Source organism: Diceros bicornis, chromosome 31, assembly GCF_020826845.1.
Source record: "Diceros bicornis minor isolate mBicDic1 chromosome 31, mDicBic1.mat.cur, whole genome shotgun sequence".
In the NCBI taxonomy this organism is placed as follows: Eukaryota; Metazoa; Chordata; class Mammalia; order Perissodactyla; family Rhinocerotidae; genus Diceros; species Diceros bicornis.
Window position 1 is genome coordinate 21,732,325 of NC_080770.1, and position 26,509 is coordinate 21,758,833.

Sequence of the window (26,509 nt, forward strand, 5' to 3'; positions counted from 1 at the left end):
TGGTCACATGTATTTTTCAATGATTAGTTATATTAATTTTGTGACCTAATATTTGCAAATGTTTTAAAAATAAGTACATCTGATGACAAAGTTCAATTATAAGGTCATCTTAAATTTGTAACTAAAAATGGGCATATTTAAAGCGAATTGCTTTATATATTTATTGTCTTATACAGTTTAATTAGTCTACAGTTCTGTATATTATTTTATCTTCATGGTCACTCAAATATACTACTATTTAAAGAGGAGTAAACTTTGGAGAGAAAGTCTAATATTACACAAGGATTTTAATCATGAACTTGGCCAATGAACCCATACTTTCAAATTCTAAATCCAATGCTATTTGTCTTGAATAAGGCATATCATTGAACTGATGTCAAGAATTGTATTGGGGCTGATCCTTTTCTTGTGACTCCTGGTCACATTTAAAAAAAATAGATTTCATCATATTCATCAAATTTGTATTTTATTTCTTTTATTTCACCTTTTACCCCTCATGTCCATAATCTCTTTTGCCTCTGTATAAACACTTGTCTCAACCTCTGTTTGGTTAATATCCCTGTCAACTTTCCCATGACTCTTTAAAATAATAAAAAACTCCACATATTTGGAGGTGTTCTAATGAAATTATTAACACACTTGAAATTAACACACTTAAAAGTATCCTATAGTATTAGAGTCACTAAAAAATATTCAGTTAAGTGGCTTGATCGCCCTAATTTGTTTTGTTGTAAATTTATTTCCACTGCGTAGGATTCAAACTAAATTCTGCCTTCTCTGATGTCTTATATGAATATTTCTTGTTTTCTCTGCCTTTTATCTTTCCAATAATTCTACAAAAATTTTTTCTCTTGGTCTTGACAATTCTTCTAGGGAATCCTGACTTTGTCTTTCCAGGAAGACTGTTGATCTATACTTTCTTCTCCTTCCATCACTTTTTTAATCCAAATGGCTCTTTCTCTTTCTGATGAGATCCATGTCAAAGTATTGAAATTGGAGCCTGACTTGCATTAGAATTTAAATAATGTACAGAATATTATTTGCCTATAAGATTGACTCAAATTTCCTGTAGTTGGTTATATAAAATACTAAAATAATAATAATAACTTGAATAAAATCTTTCCTTCACTCTGTGCTATATTATGGGCTAATAATTGAAAATTTTGATTCAGGTATAGGTTTGACTCCTAATTTGTTTAACAATGGGATCATCCAAGAAAGATTTCTGCTATGCCTTCTTTCTTTTCTACTTTTTTGATCTTAAATATTAAGTTTTATATCTTGTTGTAAGCATTATTTATTTTTGTTGTTATAGTTTATTTACTGTTTTTATGAATGACTTTGTGACTCAAATAACAATTATCTAGTTATTTCATGAATCCATAATAAACAATACCTAAACAAGTATAATATCTTGAAAAAATCACATATATTTTCAGAATAATTTTTCTCTTTTCACCACAGTTTTTGAGGGAGTTGAAAAGCATATGTAATTTGGATATCCAAAAGTAATAAATATGACCAATTATTTAGTCAAAAAAAGGACAACGTAATTCTTAGTATTTGAGAAATAAATTTGAATGAAATATAAGTTGTCATATAATTGCTTAATTCAATTGTGGCCCATCATCCTGAAAAAACCTTGATTAGTTCTTTCAGAAATGCCCAAGAAGATTTAAAAGAGTTAGAAAATGTTTAGAGATTAGCTCATAAAATGTTACAATCCAGGAGGCTGCTTCTCTGTAGAATCAACTTAATTCAGAACATTTTATATTTAACATAATTGTAAAGATTCAATTTCGTTAACACATTTTGTCTTTCAATATTTACTCCAATATTGTACAATAAATATTAACTGTACAGGTGAATAGATTATAGCAAATCACTTTACACAATGACTGAAAGGTCTAGAGCGCTGATATTCTATTCCAATGCTCTGTGTGCTGATGTACTATCTCACGTTTGGATGTCAGAAGGAAATTATTTTTTAGCCAATCGCTTGGTGTTTTAATGTGATTTAATATGAAAACAGCTAACAGAATACAGTGGTAAATTAACCGGTTGACCTGATGGTATTAAAAATTATATGAATTCAGCCAGTGACTGAGCCATTTGATTCTGCAGTGAGTGACATGAACACTTGACCCACTGTCTTGTCACTATTTCCTGATCTGCAACTGGGGAATTATACATCGCAAAAAATAAATATGAAGACATAGCTCACCACCCTGGGTCACAATATTATTTGTTCTATTTGCAGTAAATGAATTTTAATTTTATGAATATTTTCAACTTGTTCCATGAGGTGTCAACATGAAGAATGTCACTGAAGTTACTATATTTGTACTGAAAGGCTTCACAGACAATCTTGAACTGCAGAGCATCTTATTCTTCCTCTTTCTAGCCATCTACCTGTTTACTCTGATAGGAAATTTGGGACTGATTGTATTGGTCATTGGGGATTCCCGGCTCCACAGTCCCATGTACTATTTTCTGAGTGTGTTATCATCTGTGGATGCCTGCTTTTCCTCAGTAGTTACTCCGAATATGTTAGTAGATTTTATATCAAAGAGTAAAGTCATTTCATTCCTTGGATGTGCAACACAGATGTTTCTCGCTACTACTTTTGGGACCACAGAATGCTTTCTCCTGGCTGCAATGGCATATGATCGCTATGTGGCAATCTACAACCCTCTCCTGTATTTACTTAGCATGTCACCCAGAGTCTATGTGCCACTGATCATTGCTTCCTATGTTGGTGGCATCTTGCATGCTACTTTACACACAGTGGCTACTTTTAGTCTATCCTTCTGTGCATTCAATGAAATTAAACATGTCTTTTGTGACATCCCTCCTCTCCTCGCTATTTCTTGTTCTGACACTCACACAAACCAGCTTCTACTCTTTTACTCCGCGGGCTTTATTGAGATAGTCACTATCCTGATCGTCCTCATCTCCTATGGCTTCATTCTGGTGGTGATTCTGAGGATGCATTCTGCTGAAGGGAGACGAAAAGTCTTTTCTACCTGTGGCTCTCACCTAACTGGAGTGTCAATTTTTCACGGTACACTTATCTTCATGTATGTGAGACCAAGTTCCAGCTATGCTTTTGATCACGACATGATAGTGTCAATATTTTACACCATTGTGATTCCCATGTTGAATCCCGTCATCTACAGTTTGAGGAACAAAGATGTAAAAGAGGCAATGCAAAATATGTTTAGGAAAAAAATAGTTTATCAATAAAGCAAATGTTCATAGTAAAAATTGAATTTAAAAAATTGAGAGTGATATTCTGTGTCTCAATATCAAGAGGATATGATGAAAATTGTTTGTCTTAATTTATTAATGTATTTCTGTTTTACTGGATATTTTAAAATAAAGATCATAATTAACAGTCTACCTATGCTGTTTTTATATGCAGAAAAAACTGTATCATCCATTTGCTTAATATGTTTCTACTGATATATGTATATACACATATATGTATGTAGAAACTACACTGATGTAGATAGAAATGTGCACACCCAGACGTATATATACGTAACCTTTACTTTAGAATGTTGTGTGTTGTTTCCCTTCATCTCCACATAATTCAAATGTATATGCTCCCATAGTTGCAATTATAAATAGCAGTATAATTATATCTGACTAGCTTGATCAAATACCACCTAATCAATAGCAAAAGCACAGCTCACATAATCTCAGACCACTTTCCAAGGAGTCATTGCTCTCTGACTTCAGTTCAAAGCACTCTGCCTCCATCATTAGATTTATGCTTTGACACCAGTCTAATCACAGACAGTGGTTTGAGAACCACAGAAAACTTGTTCAAATTCCTGGCATCATTACCACGCTGATTTGTGAAGGTGCACTTCTCCCTATTTTGTTATTTCATCCAGAGCATGGACATTAAACACACCTTAATTTCTCTCAGAAAACTAAGTCTAGGCATTAACATTTATGAAGATAATGCTTAAAATTAAGAATAACAAAAGAAACGCACAATTCAGAGAATAAGGTACAGCTGTCAGGCAGATTGAGCTCTTCCTGCCACTAAGCCCTGGCCCATCTTTATGGGGTTCCTTAAGACCTGGCCCTGGCTCAACTGTTAGCTTTCTTTTCCTTGATCCCTATCACTCTCTGATGCCCTTGCAGATCTCACACTCCTCAGTGCCCCCGGCAAGAGCCAAGGCACAGAAGAGAGTCTCCCCTATGTGAATGTGTAAGTCCTGATTCCGCAGTCCTCATGTTCATTGCAAAGATCTGTCTCCTTCAAAGATAATTTTATGTTGTAGTGTTCACTCTTTGATCCTTCATTTTTATTTATTAGTTTATTAATTCTTTTTTTGTGAAAACTCATTCTCTTCCTCAAGGGGTATTATTTTTTAATTCCAATTAGACAATATCCTTAAAATTAGAGTCCAACCTAAGGATATTTCCCCAATATGGGATTATTAAATTTAAATAACAACTCAAGAGTTCTTGTGTAGAACATCTCTTACCATCATATATTCCTACCACAATTTCTCTGCCTTTATTTTCTCCAGTTTGAAAAGTTCTTCCCACTGCTGTTCAAATGATTCCTTCCTTCAAATGTCAAAATCAAACCTTGGTCACTGATTCATTATCTTTGCATACCAAACCATGCAAACGGGGACTGACCTTGTGTGTGTGTGTGTGTGTGTGTGTGTGTGTGTGATTCAGCATTGAAGAGATCCTTAAACACAACTTAAAATCACAAAGATAGATAAAAATGTTATGCTTTAAAATTTTAGAAATCTAAATGAAAAAAATAATTACAAATATAGTAAAAGAAATTGCCATAGACTCAAGAAAATAGATATAATTAAACATCTGTTGAATTAATTAATAAAGCACTAAAATTATATAGAACTATGGACAAAGAATACACAATTCACAAAAGAAGAAACCTCTTTAGGCCAATGCATGCACTTTGCTTTAATAATGATCTGGAAGAGATGAATGTAAAATGTTATAAAACACTCACAATCATAACACTGATAAAAATTGAAAAGTCTGGGACTACCAAGGGATGGCAAGGATATGGAGTAAAGGCAACACTCCCACTCTGCTGTTGGGTATATAAAAGTCACAATCACTTTGGGAAACAATTTTTAAATGTCTAAGAAATTTACATCCCCAGCAAAATCAGGGAACAATGTATAGCTAAATGAATTAACATGGGCGAGACCAAAATCATGCATCTGAATAAAAAAAGAACTTTGCTGAAGAAGATATGCAGTATATAATATAAATTAATTAAAATAGCTGCAAAATTATAGTGTTTTATTAATGAGTACATAAATATATAGTTAACCAATTACAGGTTACATATGAATGACAAATCGTAGACAGGGTTTACCTCTGGTAAAAAAGAAGTGTTGGTGACATGACTTAAACAATTGTGTCTAGCATCCCTATTGACAAATTAGACTGCTTAAGCATTTATACAGGATAATGAAGTGTGATTACAGGGAATATATTTCCTCTTAGTACAAAAAAGAATGTTTTCTGCCTTCAAACTGGAAGAATTGATGGATGTTTTAGACCAGATAAAAAGCTTCTTAAGTTTCTTTAAAATATAAGATTTTATGTCCACAAGACCTAATAAATGACTTAACATCAATAAAAGCAAGTATTTGTTTTGCCCAGGGTGATAAATCCTAAAATAGAAAGATTCCTGGTGTCAACAGTCAGTCTCTATGTTGCTGGCGGACACTGAGAACTCATATCGAGATGCAGTTTGTCCCTAATTCAATCCACATTTAAATAAGTTTCAGACAAATTCTACAGTTATAGACTAATAGAACATACTCTCAAAATCATTTCAGAAGCTACTTAAAAATTAATTTGAAACATTATTTCTCATCCACATTGTAACATAAAATGATTAACATTAGGTGATTTTTACAGTTTTATTTACTGAGAATTTATTATTTTAGTAAGCCTATACAATGTTTTTTTCAAAAACAAACTTGAAAAGAACTATATGTAGAAAACTTAAATAACTCTTACCAGGAACAAATGTAAAATCAAACAAGATTCTAAAGAAACGGGAGAAAACTGGGACTATTCTACAGAAACTTTATTTCAGTGACATAAAATTAGTGAAATAAAAAGCAACCCTAGCTTTGCCATCAATTATATTTCAGTAAAAGAGGGAATTTTTACTACGCAAGGACATATGCAATTAGATTCAGCCCTGGTGGTCTAGTGGCTAAGATTCGGAGCTCTCACTGTTGTGGCCTAGTTCATCTCCCTGTCAGGGAACCACACCACCCATCTGCTGGTTTTCATACTGTGTATGCCAGTGCAATTCTTTTTAGATGCAGCGGTAGGAGACAAGAGATAAGGGATAGCTGATGCAACATCATCAGATCAGCTCCAGATATATTTGACGTATGGAATAAAGCATCTCTAAATTAAAACAAACACACACCACGGATTTAAGAGAGAATCAGATTGTGGGAGAGCAGAACTTGATTCGTTTGTTAAATATATAGCTAGATATCACGTGACCCAGATTTCTGAATATGCAAAATTATAATTCACTTGCTATTTCTATTTCAACTATAAAAGCCCTCAGTAAGGTAGAATGAATTACTGGGACTGAAATAAGAAACCACATTAAATCATTCAAAATATGCTAATAACACTAACTACTGGTACCAACTATTTTGCATCCATTGTTACCAGGCTCTGTACTAACTAACCTGTATAGGTAGGTGCCTTTTCTCATTTAATTCACACAACACAAGAATATAAATACTTGATAGAAATGACACAGCTAGTAATTGATGGACTAATAACCAACCAACCAACTAACCATCCAAACAAGCTAACAAAACCATAAAACCATACCATTAACCAACATCCTTTCAGTAGCAATCACATTGAGTCCCAATTGTCTGATCAGACACAGAAGTAATTATATCCATCTTCTTGGACATTCTTGCAGAATAATGAGGCCATTATTTCAAAATGCCTAGCATAGTTCTGAGAACAGACAACACTAAATAATGTTAGCATTTTCCTCCACTCATTTCTCTACCCAAGTAAAACAAAGTGATCAAACTTTAACAAATAAAAACTATAAGTATTAATTTAAAAAAATCAAAACAGGCATTAAGCACTTTAAAAGAAAGAGGTGTGAGTTGGAAAGGGAAGGGAGGAATGCCAGAACAAAATAACAGAGAGGAGAGCTAAGCAAGTAGAAGTCAGGCTGATAGGACAGGACTGGCTTATTTGGCAGAAGAAAGGAAATTGACTAAATAAAGAGGATTCAGAGTTTCTGAGTGATACTAAGAAGAAAGAGTATTGAGGGGTAGGCTCTCTGTGGGCAGCTGAGGCTGAAGCAGACTGGCGTGGTGGAAACTGATAAGGAAAAACCTAGGATACTAAGAGTTTTTCCCAGGAAGTACTGAAATTCTCAAGAAAGATGACAATGTATAGACTGGAGAGAAAGCCTGTGACAGCCAAGAAAAAACACTAGAAGTCATTCTGAGTCATCAATTTCTAATAGGTAGCTCTCTTTCATCATTGAAAACATACACACAGAGGCATGTGTGTGTGTATCATACGCATATATACACACATGTATATAAATTCATGCAATACCATATATTAATAATAATATTAATATTCATATTAATATTCAGGCATATACTAATATAATACATTGATGCATATTCATCCAATATAAAATATATCCAACAGTGAACAAAGAAAACAGTAGCTTGGTCAAACAGTTCTAAGATTCTGAAATTGGTCTCTGGAGAGTTTGTATTTCTGAATTTTGTGAAAGAATGGAGAGAAAAGCAATTAAGATCTGAAAGTTTTAAGTGTCTGTGAACAAAAATAAATTGATTTTAAAGGAAACATTTAACAATCTAGCATCTAATAGAAAAAGCAATTTTACCATCTATTCATCTCTTTCCATTTTGCCCATTAAAAGAGGAAAGCAATAACATAAATGGCTCCACGGAATCTCACTTGGGTGACTGAGTTCATCCTCACAGGAGTCTCAGACCGTTCAGACCTCCAGATGCCACTCTTCCTTATGTTCCTGGTCGCCTACAGGCTGACCATGAAGGGAACCTGGGCATCATCACTTTCACAACTGTTGATTCTCAACTTGAAACTTCCATATATTTTTTCCTCCAGTACTTGGCTGTCATCAATCTTGGCAATTCCATTGTCATAGCCCCTAAAATGCTGGTTAGCTTCTAACCATAACCTACTATGGATGTGCAGCCCAACTGGGTGGATTCGTTTTTTTATTGTGGCTGAGATTTTCACACTGGCTGCAATGGCCTATGACGGCTATGTGGCTAATTGCAACCCCGCTGCTGTACATGGTGGCGGTGTCCCCACAGATCTGCCTTCTGTGGGTATCCCTCACTTACCCCTACAGTCTGACCACGGCACTGACTGTCTCTTCCTGTGTCTTCTCTGTGTCATATTACTCTTCCAACGTAATCAACCATTTTTACTGTGATAATGTCCCTTTGTTAGCATTACCCTGTTCTGATACCTACATTCCAGAAACAGCTGTGTTTGCCTTTTTGGGAACCAATTTGTTTTTCTCTGTGATTATTGTTCTAATGTTCTACTTCAACATCGGCCTTGCCATTTTGAGGATATCTTCCTCAGAGGGGCGACAAAAAGCCTTTGCCACCTGTCCTTCTCACATGATGGCTGTCACTGTCTTCTACGGGACTCTTCTCTTCATGTATTTGCAACCAAGGACCAACCACTCATTAGATACTAATAAAATGGCCTCGGTATTCTACGCCCTGGTGATACCAATGCTGAATCCCCTCCTTTACAGCCTAAGGAACAAGGACGTGAAGGATGCATTGAAGAGATTCTCCATAACTCATGTTAATCATTCAAACTAATGTAAATTTAAAACTACAACTATTGGGGCTTGCCAGTGGTGTAGCAGTTAAGTTCATGTGCTCTGCTTCGGTGGTCTGGGGTTGCCAGTTCGGATCCTGGGGGTGCACCTATGCACCACTCATCAAGTCATGCTGAGGTGACTTCCCACATAGAGCAACTAGAAGGAGGATTCAAACTAATGTAAATTTAAAACTACAACTATTGGGGCTTGCCAGTGGTGTAGCAGTTAAGTTCATGTGCTCTGCTTCGGTGGTCTGGGGTTGCCAGTTCGGATCCTGGGGGTGCACCTATGCACCACTCATCAAGTCATGCTGAGGTGACTTCCCACATAGAGCAACTAGAAGGTGGTACAATGATGACATACAACTATCTACTGGATCTTTGGGGTGAAAAAAGGAAAAAAGGAGGAAGATTGGCAACAGATGTTAGCTCAGGGTCTATCTTCCTCAAAACATAAAAATTAAAAAAAATTAATAAAACTACCACTGTCTTCATTTAAGGGTTTTCATTTGCCCCTGAACATCCTACTGAAGAGGGAATAAAGAGTTAAAAATTTCATTCATTTCAGTGGGAAAAATCTTAATCCTTTTTATTTCAACCTTCTGAAACCCAATTTTCCCTGCAGAAAAAGTCATTAATTGACCAAAGAAAATACACTTATATAAGTAATAAACAACAATTTGAAAATAAACACATTTTAAAGTAAAACATAAGTTACTAAAGGGTTGTTATAATTTCTAAACAAAGAAAGAAAGGCTGGTAGCTGGTGGTGGAGATATGTGAGAATCACTTCCTGGAAGGTGGTCAAGGGTCAGATCATCTTCCTTGCTGCAGATAGGTTTTGCTCAACTATTAAAAGTTTTATTATATTTTGCAGCATTTTATCCAATTTATCAACCTTTTGGGACCCATTTTATCTTGCACTTGAAATAAATTTATATCACAGAAAAAATAATCCTTTAGGGAAAAATAAAAACTAAAGAAAAAATGCTTTGATATACATGGAAATAAGACGTGGCTAAACAGAAAAAACATACATAGAATGGGATTCTATCTTTTTATCCCTCTTACTCGGTGCATGTACACAAAACAAAATGGTAATATTTATCCAAATATAATGTATAATTAATTTTTTCCATATCATATTCTCATACTAAAAACTGTTGTGTAGAGTTAATTGTCTTTGTTATGAAATTACAACAACAATCACTTCTTTCAACATTTTTATTTATTGTCTTTTTGGAGGGAAAAGTTATTAGACAAAAAATAAAGTCATTGTCCTCAAAGTGACACCAATTCTCAAGGACACTCACGGCCAAAAAAAAAAAAAGTTAACAGTCATTATGTGCCATAGCGCTGTCTATACATGTAAAATACTACTAACATACAATGGTGTGAGGGAGAGTGGGCATGACATGCAAAGTAAAGGTAGACATTGGCATCATTTCAGAATTTTTTAAATTCAAAAGTAAAATTGAGGAATTTTAAGGTTTCCAATGAAGATTTTCTTGTCTCTTATGGTCTAGCTAAGATTGGTTTGAGCAGATAATGCCGTCTCCCTGGAAGTCCACAGGCCTTCACTCCAGTTGTCTGCATTGTCATTGGTCATACCTATCATCTCTGCTTTCTGAAGGGCTATTTCCACAAGCCACCTCCATGGAAACGAAAATGTTCTTTCAAAGAAGTAATTCAAAAGAGAAGTAAACTTCACTGCATATGTGCATGGAAGAAGGCAAAACAGAGGTTTATACTATAGCATCAGGCCTCCTTATTCTTAGGGTGAGTTAACTCTGCACCACAAAAGAATTTCTCACTTGCCCTTCTTATATATTCCCCCAGCTTTAAACCATTACACTGACTTCTCTAACTCCTTCCTGCCTCTCCTTTCTTTTCTCTCTGCATCTCAATTAAAGGCTATGAAATTTTTCTTTCCTTTTATTAAAATCTAAGATCCTTTCATAAATTATGCCCCTAGTTGTCAGCTTCTATTCCAAGCTTCTGCCCAGGATACTTTTACTCTTTCAATACTTACAAAAGCATTTTTGTAAACAACAAACATTATCTGAGTTGGAGCAATTTTATTGACAAAAACAGTTGAGATAACAAACTCTTCACCTCATCTCACAAAATGTATGTGAATTCGAGTTAACTAAAATAGCAAACAAAATATTAAAATATATAATACTGGATAAAATAATAGCTAAATCTCAAAATATCTACTTCTTAAAAGCAATTCTAACCACAAAAGCTTTTTTAGCTATAATGGTGAGATGAGGTTACTAATGATTACAAAAAAAAAATAGACTTCCTAAAATGTATATTTCAAAGATCTATAGAATATATTAGTGAATGATGAAGGTTATTAATGTTTACACAATCATAAAAAGTGATTAATTTAAGACATAGATTTATGTGATTATATTATATTAATTTAAAATGCCTTATGAAAAATCTAAGTTAGAAACTTTCCTATTAGGATATGGAGGCTTAAAATATTGCTTCTTGATCATTGAATAATCAATATGGCTACAAACAGAGAGTTCCTTGACTCTGGCGGCATTTTCACTTCTGTTGTAATCAGTTTTCTCATTGTTTGCTTTCTCTCTCAAATTTTTCAACATTTCATCAACATTTTATGGTTCAACAACAGGAAACTACAAGCTCTAAAACAGAAAGGGTCTGTGGAAAGCCTTTCAGGACAAGCACACAGCCGTAAGAGAATGTCTCACAGAGAGGAAGAGGCTGTGATACCACATCTACTGCGGGGAGGATGAGAAGTAGTCTCGCTGTGTGTGTCAATCTGCCTCGGCTGCAGGGTGTGTGTCAGAATTTTATGTCACTTCAGTAGCTACTCCATCAGTATTATTTAAAACTGTCAATCATATCGCTATCATAGACATTCAAATACTAAAACTAAATTAAGATCATCTGTTTATCCGTTATAATCTCTGAACTCCTTGGTTGACATGGATTTTGCTTAGTGCAGCTTTCTATTTCAAATACAGACCAATACTTGAATTACTTTTTTTAGTAGTGTATTAAGACAAGTAAAATAATTTTAGCTCTATAAAGTTAAATCTGATTTAATTACTTATTACAATCCCTTACTATAGGTATAAACAGTATATATTCATAAGTTGGACGTCTAGAGTATGAAATCCTTGTGTTTTGATGGTGAATGTATATGGATAAAAGAAATCTAGATCCATACTTATTTAAATAAATTAAATGTACTTATTTTTTCCATATCAGAGACCCACTCCAGGAGATATTTCACAGAGAGTTTCATTTATGGATCAGTGGGGACCAAGAGTTGGTAACTAACTAAATGTCTATTACCATGGAATAAACATATATTAAATGAAAGTAGACCCAGATTATAACAACAGAAGTCAGCAAAATATTAGTGTGCATGTAGCAAAATGAACATACTTCAAAAAAATAGGGCCGGCCCCATGGCTTAGCGGTTGGGTGCGCGCCCTCCGCTGCTGGTGGCCAGGGTTCGGATCCCAGGCGCGCACCGACGCACCGCTTCTCCAGCCATGCTGAGGCCGCGTCCCACATACAGCAACTAGAAGGATGTGCAGCTATGACATACAACTATCTACTGGGGCTTTGGGCAGAAAAAATAAATAAATAAAAATCTTTAAAAAAATATAGTTGAGTGAGAACATTCATGTATCAAAATGGGTTACACAACAACATATGTGTGCACAATAAGACATACAGTATATTTACTTTATAAGGCTGTATTCCTTTTTAAGGGCGTATATCAATTTTGTAGAGGAGGTACCCAAGTGGGAAAGGGAAATTGAGGTGTGGATGGAGAATGAGCACTGATGATGATTATGGGATATGGAATTAGGGTATCATTAACTCAATTTAGTGCCTCAAGTCACAAAAAGAAAAAAAAATAAGAGTTATACATGTATTCATATTTATTCCTTATGAATCTTTTAAAACACTTGAGAACATGTTTGAAGAGCTTTGTCTTCATCCTGAGGCATAAAACTTGGGAAGAAGCCATTGTGGAACATGCTGAATGTTGAAGTAATTTGTGGGTGATTAAATCACATATCCAACAAATAGTATACTTACATCCAAATATTTGAGTGGATGAGGCAAAAATAATAGCAAAGGAAAGCAGGTAAATTGTATGTAAAAGAACATTTCCTCAATAGGAAAATCAAAAGAACCTTGTATAATTAACAAAGACAGCAGCATCATTTCCTGTTCTCACATGCTTTGGGAATAAGCAAGAAATTACCTTCAAGTTCCCAAGGGGCAGTTAAGCCCCCAAAGGAGTGTCTCAAAGGAAAGAGACACTCATAAATTCTTCTGATTGCAGTTCAATTGTTAATCACTTGAGGGAACCAGACTCATCCTCATTTTAGGTGAGTAGATGGCACTGATTATCATGATTAATAGATGACTATTTTTGACACCTGTCTTCAATTTAAATTCTAGATATAAGTATAGTCACCAATGCCAGACTCAATACATTATATAATGCATATTAATAGTCTCTTTTCATAACTATATTTTCTGGAGTTATGATATGTTTTTACCACTATTATTATGTTCTTTGAGGGTAGTAGTTATCTTGTTTCTATTCATTATTATTTCTGTACAGATGCTGGGATTCTACACAGTAAACATCATGAAGGGGGAGTAAGTATTTTTTGAAAGCTCCTCCAAGAATGTTGTCTAAGCAAAGATGCTGCTCATCAGGTCAGGGTTATTGATGCCTAGTGAGTGTCTATGCCTCAGAGAGTAATAGTTTCTGATAGGGCTTCCAGTTGTCCAGTAATATCATATTATGATTATCTCTTATTACCATGCATCCATAGAGTGTCATTTGTGCTACAGATGTGTGGCCTCATTTTGCTAATACCGTACAAGAGACTGAGATTGTCAGAGTGTAAATTCCCCCAAGAGCACATCCTGAGGCAAGGACTTGATGTTTATTTGGTGAATGATTATTTGGTATATGATGCTTATTTGGTAGATGATTTCGGGAATCTAAAATGAGGGAATAGGGAATGTGAGACAAAGAAGGGAGAAAGTTAATAAAGTGTGCAGTAAAGTATAGATGACTGCCGTCATCTATACTAACCTTAGCTGCTGTGCTAAGGTTCCATCACTCAGGACGCTTTGAAGTATCCTTCAGAGCTCTTCTAGGAATTGTCCAAAAGAAGGCTAGAAAAGCTTGGGTGTTTATCCATTGACGCCTGTCCCTTACCAGTTGAGTACCCCTCCTTGACGCATTAAATTTCAGGCACTTCCAAACTGCCTTGCATATGTTCTGAGCAAGTTTTCTAGGTTTAATGATGGCGGTAGGTCTTGTTTGATATCACTGTATCTAAAAATGATTAGATTTACCTTACACATAACGGCTTTGCATAGTAAAAGTTTAACCACAATAGCTCCTGAAACCCAATGACTCTTCTGATGGTTCTTCCCACAGTAATTTTCCATAATGGCCTGGATGGACAACCACAATCACACAGTGCTGAAAGAATTCATTCTCATGGGAATCACAGACCGCCATGAGCTGCAGGCTCCATTATTTGTGCTCTTCCTCATCATCTACATCATCTCAGTGGTGGGCATCTTGGGCATGGTCATCCTCACCAAGATGGACTCCAGGCTACAAACACCCATGTACTTTTTTCTCAGACATCTGGCTTTCATTGATCTTGGTTATTCAACAGCTGTGGGACCCAAAATGTTGGTAAATTTTGTAGTTAATCAAAATACAATCCCCTATAATTGGTGTGCTACACCGCTAGCTTTCTTCATCTTGTTTATCTTTAGTGAACTTTTCATTCTGTCAGCAATGGCCTATGACAGGTATGTGGCCATCTGTAACCCTCTGCTCTACACAGTCGTCATGCCACAAAGGGTATGCTGGGTGCTGGTAGCAGTCTCGTATGTCTACAGTGCCTTAATCTCTCTGATAACCACCATAAAGATTTTTATTTCCTCCTTCTGTGGCTATAATGTCATTAGTCATTTCTACTGCGACAGTCTTCCCTTGTTAACTTTGCTGTGCTCAAGCACACGTGAAATTGAGTTGATAATACTGATCTTCTCAGCATTTAATTTAGTTTCATCTCTTCTGACAGTCCTTGTATCCTACATCCTGATCCTTAAGGCCATCCTCAGGATGAACTCTGCAGAGGGCAGGCACAAGGCCTTCTCCACCTGTGGGTCTCACCTGACAGTGGTAGTTGTATTATATGTGACTCTATCCTTTATGTACGTGCAGCCCAAGTCCAGTCATTCCTTTGATACTGATAAAATGGCCTCTGTATTTTACACTTTGGTAATACCGATGCTGAATCCCATGATCTACAGCTTGAGGAACAAAGAGGTAAAAGGTGCCCTTCATAGGATATGGAAAAATCTGTGAAACTCCCTATATAAAGTTCAGTATAGAACATATATACAATAATTAGGTCATAGACAACAATTTATTATGTATAATAGGCCTTTAGAAAGCAGTAATGTGTAAAAAGCATGGGAAACTAGAAATGTTTTTCTAATTTTCCAGTTATAAATGTTCAAGCAGTGATCATCCTTCTGGTATCAACTTTGATCTTGTCCTCAATTTTCAGTGCAAGAGACTGAAATCTGGATCACTGTTGTCATATTGCCAAGTGCTTATGTTACAACTGAAGGGAAGTCTTGCTTAGTGCATCTCCCATTAGATAATCTTTTTTTAAAGGCATTGTTGTATCTTTCAATAAAATATTTTTTTTGTGTCTCATGCACCATTTAAATACCAGCGTGCATCACACTGGCATACTGACATATAGACGATGGCAGTTACTCTTCTATGTGCTGGGCAGATACACAGCAATGAAGAAGACATCGAAATGTCTGCCTTAATGATACTTTCACTCTAGCTCCCTTGTGGTGGGTGGCATCTCAGATTTCTGTTAAATTATGATATGTACACATGTAAATGCTCGAGCAAGCAGAGATAAAGGTGTAATTATTTTGAGTGGCATAATTCTGTGCATTAAAAATTCAAAGGAATCTTCAAGCTAACATGTTATAAATAATAAGTAAATTTTGCAAGGTTAGTGGATATATTGTCAGCATATAAAAGATCAATTATTTTGCTATATACTAACAAAAAAGGTAAAAATAAAATTTAAACTATCAATTACACTAGAAAAACATCTGTAAAGTACTTGGGAATAATCTAATGAACAATTTGCGTGACTTCATTGCTAGAAACTACAAAAACATTACTGAGTTATTAAAGACTACACAAACGTAGCAATATATCATGTCCATTGGTTGGAAGAAACAAATTCTGTGACCAGGTCAGTTCTCTCTATTCACAACAGATTAGACATTACAGAAGAAAAGATTAGTGAATCTGTAGATACAGCAATAGAAACCATCCAAAATGAAACACAAAGAGTGAAAAAAACAAAAACAGGGAAAAAACATCAATAAGCTGGGAGAGAACTTCAAGCAACCAAGTATGCAAGTAATTGAACTCCCCAAAAAAGAAGGGCATTACAATTATTCAGAAAATATACTTTAAAAAATAAATATGGTTATAATAAAAAATTTTCAGATTCAAGATTAACAAAACCGAGATACAAGAAACATATAGACTACTACTTGAAGGCACATCATAATCAAATTGCTCAAAGTCAGTGATAAATAAAAGCCTTAAACAGTCAAAGAAAGAATGTATTTTGTAAACAGAGAAACAAAGAAAATAATAATATTATATTTGTCATCAAAAGCACTGCAGGTGAAAAGTCATAGGAGAAATGTCATTAAAGTACAAACAAAATGCCTGCCAACCTAAAATTCTGTATCTGGAAAAAGATCTTTCACAAAGGAACACATAATAAAGACTTTCAGATGTACAAATGCTGAAAGAATCCATCAACAGCAGACCAGCACTGTAAGAAATGATCAAGACGCCCTTCAGCCGAAAGGAAAATGATACCTGGTGAAAACCTGAATCTAGACAAATGAATGAAGAACACCAGAACTAATAAACACATATAAGATTTCTAAAAATTTAAATCTCAAAGACAATTAATTGTTTAAAAATAATAAAAATACACAGCACAAATTGTATAAAGGACATGCTGGGAAAGGATAGATATTGTAATGTTGTTGTGTTGTACGTGAAGGAGTATGATTACACTTGAAGGTGGACTGTGACAAGTAAAATATCTATACCACATACCCTAAAGTAAACACTAAAATAACAGCAAAAATCTTATAGCTTTTTAGTCCACAATAAAAATATAGAACAGAAAAATAAAAAAAAAATGGGAAAAATAGAAAGCAAATAACAATGTGATAGACTAAAACCTAACAATATCAGTAACCACAATATTAAAAGTCTCAAGGAATCTACAAAAAAGAAACAAAAAACAAAAACTCTAGACCTAAAAGGTGAGTTCAGCAAGGTAAGAGGATACAAGATCAACAAGAAAATATCAATCAGGTTTCTACATACTAACAATGAAACAGAAATAAAAAACACAACAATCACCCCAAGGGTAATGAATACTTAGGTAGAAACTAACAAAATATGTACAGGATCTGTTTGCTGAAACGTACAAAGTGCTGAATAAAGAAATCAAAGAAGATAGTCATCCCTGAGGCCTAGTGGTTAAAAAGTATGGTGTGCTCTGCCTCAGTGGCCAGGGTTTTGTTCCTGGGTGTGGAACCACACCACTCATCTGTCAGTAGCCATGCTGACAATGCTGTGGTGACAGCTCATATAGAAGAACTAGAAGGACTTACAACTAGAATATACAACTATGTACCAGGGCTTTGGAGAGGAAAAAAAAAAAGAGAGGAAGTTTGGCAACAGAAGTTAGCTCAGGGCAAATCTTTCATAGCAAAAAAAAAAAAAAGAAAGAAAAGAAATCAAAGAAGATATAAACAAATGGGAGACATTTTGTATTCATAGATTATAAGACTAAATATAGTAAGGGTATACATTTTTCCCAAATTGATCTATAGGTTTAATGAAAATGAAAATAATATCTCTGCAATATTTTTTGTAGATAGTACATGAGTTTATACTAAAATTTATATGAAATGCCAAAGACTTGGAATAGCTAAAACACATTTTTAAATTGAAATACTGTGGAAAGAATCAGTCAGCTAACATTTAGTATATAGTTACAGTTATCATGACTGGGTTGTATTTTCAGAGGGACCGATAAATATATCTCTAAAATAGAAGAGAGAAGCCAGAAAAAGACACTTGTGAAAAAGTCCAACTAATTTTTCATGAGGTACAAAGATAATTCAATGAAAGAAGGATAACCATTTAAAAAATTGTGCTGGAACAATTAGATGTCCATAGGCAAAAAAAATTGATAAAGAAAGAAAAGAAATTAGAATGTTGACCTAAACTTTACACAAAAATTAACTCAAGATAAATTGTGACTTAAATATAAAACTATAAAAGTTTAGACAAAAACATTAGAGAAAATCTATCTATAATACCAGGTGAACAGTTCATCAGCATGACATTAAAAATATGATCCATAAAAGTGAAAATTGGTAAATTGAACTTCAAAATTAAATCAAACCATCAGTCTCACTCTCAGACATTCAGCCCAGAGAAATGAAAACTTATGTTCATACAATGACCTTTGCACAAAAGTTCATAGGAGTTTTATTTATAATAGTTGAAAATTGGAAACAACGTAAATGTCTTTCCATCTATTTTTTTTTTTTTTTTTGTGAGGAAGTTCAGCCCTGAGCTAACATCCATGCCAATCCTCCTCTTTTTGCTGAGGAAGACCGGCCCTGAGCCAACATCTATTGCCGATCCTCCTCCTTTTTTTTTTTCCCTTTTTCTCCCCAAAGCCCCAGTAGATACTTGTATGTCATAGTTGTACATCCTTCTAGCTGCTGTATGTGGAACACCGCCTCAGCATGGCCCGACAAGCGGTGCATCGGTGCGCGCCTGGGATCCAAACCCAGGCCGCCAGTAGCGGAGCGCGCACACTTAACCGCTAATCCACGGGGCTGGCCCCCGTAAATGGGTGAACAATTGAACATACTTTATCATGATTCACATGAAATAATAAAGAAACAACAATAATAAAACAATGATAGAGGAACAAATGATTGATACACAAAAACACAAAGGACCTCAAGAGAATTATGTTGACCTAAGAAAGTTAATTACAAAAAGTTACAAAGAGTATTTCATTTACACAATATTGGTCAAATGATAAAATTATAGTGCTGGAAAATGAATTAGTAATTGACAAGGGTTAAGGACATGAGAATGAGAGAAAGGACGAGGGTGTGGCTATAAAGGAGGGGCATGAAGGACCTTTGTAGTTATGGACTAGGTCTGCAAATGACTGTTGTGGTGGTTACACAAACATACGCATATGATAAAATCACATAGAAATATATATATAGACACACACACACACACACAAATGAGTGCATGCAAAACTAGTGAAATCCGAACAAAGTCAGTGGATTATATCAATGTTAATTTCATGATCATAATATCATACTGTATTTATACAAGTTTTTACAATTTTTTGTGCTCTTTTTTGGAACTTCTTGTAATTGTATAACTATCCCAAAACAAAAAGTAAAAACTAATTAAATCTAAGGTCATCTGGGACAATATGGGGTAAGAAAGGGTAGAATGGAAATATTACATAAGAGAGACACAAAGAAACTCTGGCAGTGATGGATATGTTCATTATCTTGATTGTTTTGATGATTTTTCAGATGCATACTTATGTCAAAACTAACGAAATTTTACATTTTATATTTGTGCAATTTTTTTAATGACAACTGTATAAAGTTGTTTTACACAATTACCAAACATGCCAATAAATCAAACCAAAAATAAGGCAAAAGTCAATAATAGAAACATACATTTTACAACACATTCAATTAACAAGAGAGAACGTAATTCAGGCATCTATCATAGATGTGAAGATCTAAGAAACTCATCTATTTAGTGGTGGAAGAGGGTATTGGTACAAACAAGCTGAAATATTTAACAAAATTAAATCTCATTATATTTTCTCTTATTGACAGGTCTCATTTTGAGTGTGTGCTTATATGTAGGTGTACATAAAGATGTAGGTGTTGTGTATGCATATCAACACACACACAGAGGCAGATATGTAAAATAATCAGCATGGATAATTGTGTTCACAACGTAGTCACCTGGCGAGCTCAAGGCTTTTCATTGAACTGTGTGTGGCAGTAGTGTTGGTGGTAACTGAGGTTGGAGACAAACAGATATCTACCAATAATGAATAGATCCGTGAAATTTGTTATATGTTATTGACTACAATGAAGAAAGAAGCAAAAAAAGTCACAACATGGATACATCACAAATAATTAAAGTGATTTAAATGCAATAATGCAATTTATTATAGCAAAATAACACAGCAAAACATATAGATACAAAATAATACATTGTTGCAGAATATATTGATCATGCAGGCTATTTAGCAAACCCAGTAGAGTATGTGTTAAAGTAGACAAGAAGAATTGGAGTGAGTAATGGACATTATGGAAAAATAGGAAATCTTGAAATATAATACAGGCAAATACGATGAAAGAGAAGACCTTAAGAGACGATGACAACTTACTACAAAATGAGGATGAGAAGTAGGGGTAGCTAATTTCTCACCCCATGGTCAAAAAGAAAAGAAGAAAAAAATAATAATCCCCCCAAAATTACGGAAACGAGATGTTATATGCACAATATATTATTATGTTTAGTTCATCTAATCATTTCAATAACGCAGTAGGACAGCGTTTAAAAACGTCTCCACTGTGTCACCCATTTGAGGAGACCATTGTAGAAGTGGACGAATACTGACAAGCTTGTTGTGAAGATAAAATGTAGGAATCCAGTTCCCCATGTGGTTGTATTAGTAAGGATACTTCAGAGAAACAGAAGCAAAAGGAGATTATATTTGTACATGTTTATAAAGACAGAGATTTTTAAGCAATTGACTCGTGGTTGTCGGGACTGGCAAGGCAGGAGTCTGTGAGCAGGCTGGCGCTGCAGGAGTCGATACTGCAGGCTCGAGCGCAAAGGTGGGAAACTAAGGTAGAATTTCCATATTGCAGTCTGCAGCAGAATTTCCTTTTCTTTGGGGGACCTCAGTGTTTGCTCTTTAAGGCTTCAACTGTTTGGATGAGGCCCACCCACATTCCGGAGGGTAATTGACTTTACTCAAGGTCTATTTATTTAAATGTTAATGATATCTAAAAAGAAATCTTCATAATAACATCTAGATTGTGATTGACCAAACAGCTGGGCACCAAGCCTAGCCAAATAGACGCAAAAATTAACCATCAAAGTGGAAAAAAGAAGAAAGTTAATCAAGAGTAACAGGTAGGAATGTAATACACAAATGAATAAATCTTCCTCACTTGCTGGCAAATACAATTTGTTTTAGACAATTATACAACACTCCTCTAGTAACTGAATAGTTTTGGTGACATTTGCAAGAACACCTTTATTCTATGGCAAAGCATGGCAAAATATTAGGATTTCTGATTCACTTCTGTGTGCATTCTGCTTTTGATAATGCATGAGCAGAATAGAACTGCTCTTCATTTCTTCAGATTAATTGTTCAAATATTTTCACAAATGCTAATAAGCATCTTTGAAATGTCAGTACCATATTGCTTATGTAGTATTTATATTTCATATAAGTAATTATTCATGTGAATGATAGAAAACAAAACCAAGAGACAAGAAAGCCTAACAAAAGAGTAAAAATTATGGCAGAATTATAAAACTGCAGGTATTTAGTTTCTAATTGGATGTCTTTCCAAATCCTTAGTCATTTAGTGACTTTAGGCTTTTCTTATTCCCTGCTCAAAAATATTGTAATAATTAATTTAAATCAATGCATAAATGTGTATTTTTCTGATCTCTTGATGAGCAAAATGGGGTTTTCCACCTTACATTGAGATGTGGAAAGCAATTTTCGGACGTTAGGAGATTTTAAGTCCCAAGTTTTATAGTGATTGTACAATGTACGGCATGTTCAGTTTCCAGTGGAATGTGACAGAAAGCAGATATAATTTTCTTGAAGAGTATAGTTTTAAAAAATAATAATCTGATAATCAACACAGAGAGTAACCAATGAAAAAGTAATTTGATGCTTTCCATAGAACTCTAAAGCTGGTGAGAGAAAGCCCTTAGCCCTTCTATCCTCCCTCATCTTATAGGAAATCAGCATTTACCAATGAGATTTGTTTTCTTTAGCTTTCCATCATTACACCCTGCAAAATTTATGTTGTTTCTTATTCCATTGATTTAAACACTTTTTCCTAACCGTAGTTCAGTATTTCTGACGTAGAAGGGTGTGTACGCGGGGACAGGGTAGGAAATCAGAAGCTCACAATCTTATAAACAATGTTTTATGTGAGAAAGTGTGGATTTCCTGCAAACACATTTATGATACAGTGTTATAAATGCTGTATTTTTCTATTTGTTTTCTTAGAGCTCACACAGAGACTCCTGACACTGCTACTTTCACTGTAGTCAAGATCAATTCTATTTCTTTCTCTTTTTTTTTAAGGAAGCATAGATACAATTTTTCGAACTACTAAATCTTTTACCTTAGCCTGCCATCCTCATTTTACTCTGGTATTACTCTGGTATTTTTTTTTAATTGATGGCTTATTGAGGATATTTATATGCATCTTTATTTCATTATACTTACTCAGGTCTGCATTAAATGTTATAACATACTATGGAGGAGTTCTTTATGGTGGTAACGTGCAGATAGACTTAAAATAACATTGTGGAGTCCATATATATATTTGTGTATTTTATCTTGTCAGTATGATGTTGTAGAATACAGTGAGGGGGACGCACTGGGGACACTTACCTGGATAACACACTACTCCATCTATTCATCTTCATACTCATGACAAAGAAGTTAAGTTACACACAAAAAATGCATATATACATATGTAAAGATAATCCATTTCAGGAAACATATTGTCTCCACATAAATAAATAAAAACAAACACAAAATAACCCATATGTACTTGATATTTGAGTCATATTTCCAGGCACCATAAACACATTGAAACATGTAATTCTCAATTATCTTTCCAACAACACTACCAGAAAGAGTTGATTTTGCTATTGTGTATAGATATTAAGAAACTTTTCATCATTTGCCCAAAGTACACCTTTGTATATATCACAAATATAGGTATAGCAGAGACTATATCTACTTATCTATACTTCCCTATATAAAGACAAATAATCTCTACTATCACCTTTTAGAGTTTCCTCGTTTACACACCTCTATCAAATATCAGTTGTGTGTTGTTTCATCCTGTACCACCTGTAGGCATAATGGCTTTCAGAGGAATGTTTATTAAAGTAGAGGCTTCTAAATGTTTCCACACATAATTGAAATTTTGATTTTAAAAAATCTATTATGTAATTAATATATGTATTGTCAAGTTATGTGATCATAACTCAGTAAATGTAATTACGTAATTGTCATTATATAAAAAACCAAAAAGTTTAGCAAACACCTGTAACCTAATGCCTAAAGTTTTTACAATTTTTAATTTTTGCTTCCTTTACCTACATTTATATCTGTCTGTATCTATAGCTATACATATATCTATATGTATATCTAAACATATATCAGGGTTTGCCAACCTTGGCACTATTGGCGTTTAGGGGTGTATAATTCTTTGTTGTGGGAGGATTCCCAAATATAGCAGGATAATTAGCAGCATCACTAGACTCTAATCACTAAATGCCAGTAGCATCCGTCTTCCGGTTGTAGCAACTAAAATTCCTCCGAATATTGTCAAATGTCTATTGGGGGACAAATTTTCCCTGTGTCTTCAACTCTGTCCCTATCTCTATCTCGGTTTCTATTACTAAATGCATGTTTCAGTTGCAGAAAGTGGTTTATTTTATTAGAGTCTAAACGGTAAATTTAGATTTATTTTATGTATTCCAACTTAGTATGCTAAAAAATTACCATGTTATACCACATGAAAGCTATTGACTATGCTGATTTCTCTATCCAGAATAGGTTTTCTGTTAAATCTGGATGGAAACGCACAATCGAACAGTGCTAAATGAATTCATTCTCATGGGAATCACAAACCACCCAGAGCTGCAGGCTCCATTATTTGGGCTCTTCCTCATCATCTATGTCATCTCAGTGGTGGGCAACGTGGGCATCGTCATCCTCAGCAAGATGGACTCCAGGCTACAAACACCCATGTACTTCTTTCTCAGACACCTGGCTTTTACCGATATTGGTTATTCAACGACTGTGGGCCCCAAAATGTTAGTAAATTTTGTCGTGGATCAAAATACAATATCTTTATTACTTTTGTGCCTCACAGCTGGCATTCTTTCTTGTGTTCATTGTTAGTGAACTTTTTATTCTATCGGCAATGTCCTATGACCGTTATGTGGCCATCTGTAACCCTCTGCTCTACACAGTCATCATGTCCCAAAGCGTATGTGGGGTGCTGGTGGCACTTCCATGTCTTTATAGTACATTTGCTTCTCTTTTAATCACCATAAAGATTTTTAATTTGTCCTTCTGTGGGTACAATGTCATCCATCATTTCTACTGTGACTATCTCCTCTTGTTATCTTTGCTCTGCTCAAACACACAAGGAATTGAAATAATTATTCTGATATTGGCGAGTTTTAATTTGTCATCCCTTCTGATAGTGCTTGTGTCTTACCTGCTCATTCTCAGAGCCATTCTCAGGATGAATTCTGCTGAGTGTAGGCGCAAGGTTTTTTCCACCTGTGGATCCCACCTGACAGTGGTCACAGTGTTCTATGGGACTTTAATGTTTATGTATGTGTGGCCCAAGTCCACTCATTCCTTTGACGCTGATAAAGTGGCTTCCATATTTTACACCCTGGTTATCCCCATGTTAAATCCCTTGATCTACAGCTTGAGGAACACAGATGTTAAATATGCCCTACATAAGCTGTCAAAAAAATTATGCAATAGCTTTTCTTAAACTGTCTAATGTGATTCCTATAAATTAGATTATGGCTTTAGCCTTACTGTGTGTGCCTTCAGAAGAAAAACCAAATACAAATAAGTTCATTATATATTTAGAGGTTGCCTTCTATGTTCCAGTCACACCTGTAAGTGCGATCAATACATAGGTGAACAAACCAGTAAAAACCTTTGCCTTCTTCAAGGGGCACAGATGAAATGTAAACATAATAACTAAGTAAATCCTATAGTACAGTAGAATGGGTTGGGGACTATAGACCATAAGAGCAGGCAAGGAGAGTGGGTATGCTGTGTGGGAGTGAGGAAGAATAGTAGTTATAGAAGGGAATTTCACATGACTTTGCTGTTCTTCTCAACCTTTAGAATAAACTTTCTAGTGTCTATGTGTGTGTTTGTGCATGGGTGTGTGTTTGTGCAAGCATATTTCTTCTGTTTTGGCCTTCATACTCTTCTATGTGGTGTGTTAAGATCACACTTGACTGTGGTTTTGAGGAGGCTCATTGTAGTGTGATGACTTGAAGTCAACAGTCATCTGAGATTGCTCAAATGTTCCCATTTCATGTGGGGATCTTAGGGTCCTGTTCTTATCTCGTTGGTGCCATTATTTCACATATGAGCCCTAGAGAATCTGTTAACTCAACACACTTGGCATTTCAGCAACTCAGAAGGTTTGCACTGCATCTCATTTTGTCTAAATCAGGTCTTTTATCTATAGTAGTGGACATATCAATTAAAGCTAATTTCTTGAGGTCTCCCATGGAAATTTCCTGTTTTTTACAATTTTTTTTTTCCGGCTTGATCTTGATTCTTTTTTCTTTTTTTTTTTTGCTGAAGAAGAATCGCCCTGATCTAACATCTGTTGCCTATCTTCCTCTTTTTTATTTTTATCTGAGCCTCCACCACATCATGACCACTGATAGATGAGTGGTGTAGTTCTGCACCTGAGACCCGAACCTGGGCTGATGAAGTGGGGCACGCCAAACTTAACCACTAGGTCATCGAGGCTGGCCCTGATCTTGAGTCTTAAATGTCTGTTTTTGTCTAATGGATATTACTTTTCCCATTTTCCTGAAAAATGAGAATAACTCTTGTTTAAAAGTCAAGTTCTAAATGTTTTTATAATTTTGCACAGGGAGTCTACTCTATGGTGAATTAGGTTTGTTGCCTGTCTTTCATGCTTCTAACTTTCTGCTAATTTGATTCACATGGATGTGTATTATATTTTCATTAGGATTCATTTTTTGACAGCACTGTTTTGATAATTCCTCTTTTAGGAAGTAAAATGAAATAATCCCATGATTTGGTCTATGCTATATTTCTAGTAAAAGTGTAGTGTGGTATGTAGAATTTATGTACATGTTATGTCTTCTGAACAAATGTCCTCCTAACCCTCTCTAAATTCATCCATTTTTTTTTGTTTATTTTTAGTATTTTTAACATTCATGGGTCTTTATTTGTATCATAGAATGACTGTACTGTTTCTTTGTCTACCACCAAGGAATAAAATTTTCTGTGTAGTCAATCGAATTTGAATAAAA

The 26,509-nt window shown here is 34.9% G+C and overlaps 2 protein-coding genes and 2 pseudogenes across 2 annotated transcripts; all 4 read left to right on the forward strand.

The window, feature by feature from the left end:
* Window positions 1–2,313: 2,313 nt before the first annotated feature.
* Window positions 2,314–3,246, forward strand: LOC131395818 (olfactory receptor 5T2-like). The gene has a single exon (XM_058527637.1). It carries the CDS (start codon window positions 2,314–2,316, stop codon window positions 3,244–3,246), a length of 933 nt encoding a protein of 310 aa, XP_058383620.1.
* Window positions 3,247–7,996: 4,750 nt separating this feature from the next.
* LOC131395451 (olfactory receptor 8J2-like) lies at window positions 7,997–8,924 on the forward strand (annotated as a pseudogene).
* A 5,480-nt stretch (window positions 8,925–14,404) lies between these two features.
* LOC131395819 (olfactory receptor 8K3-like) lies at window positions 14,405–15,340 on the forward strand. The gene has a single exon (XM_058527638.1). The coding sequence runs from the start codon at window positions 14,405–14,407 to the stop codon at window positions 15,338–15,340; it is 936 nt and encodes a 311-aa protein (XP_058383621.1).
* Window positions 15,341–24,029: 8,689 nt separating this feature from the next.
* On the forward strand, window positions 24,030–24,969 carry LOC131395820 (olfactory receptor 8K3-like; annotated as a pseudogene).
* Window positions 24,970–26,509: the final 1,540 nt, after the last annotated feature.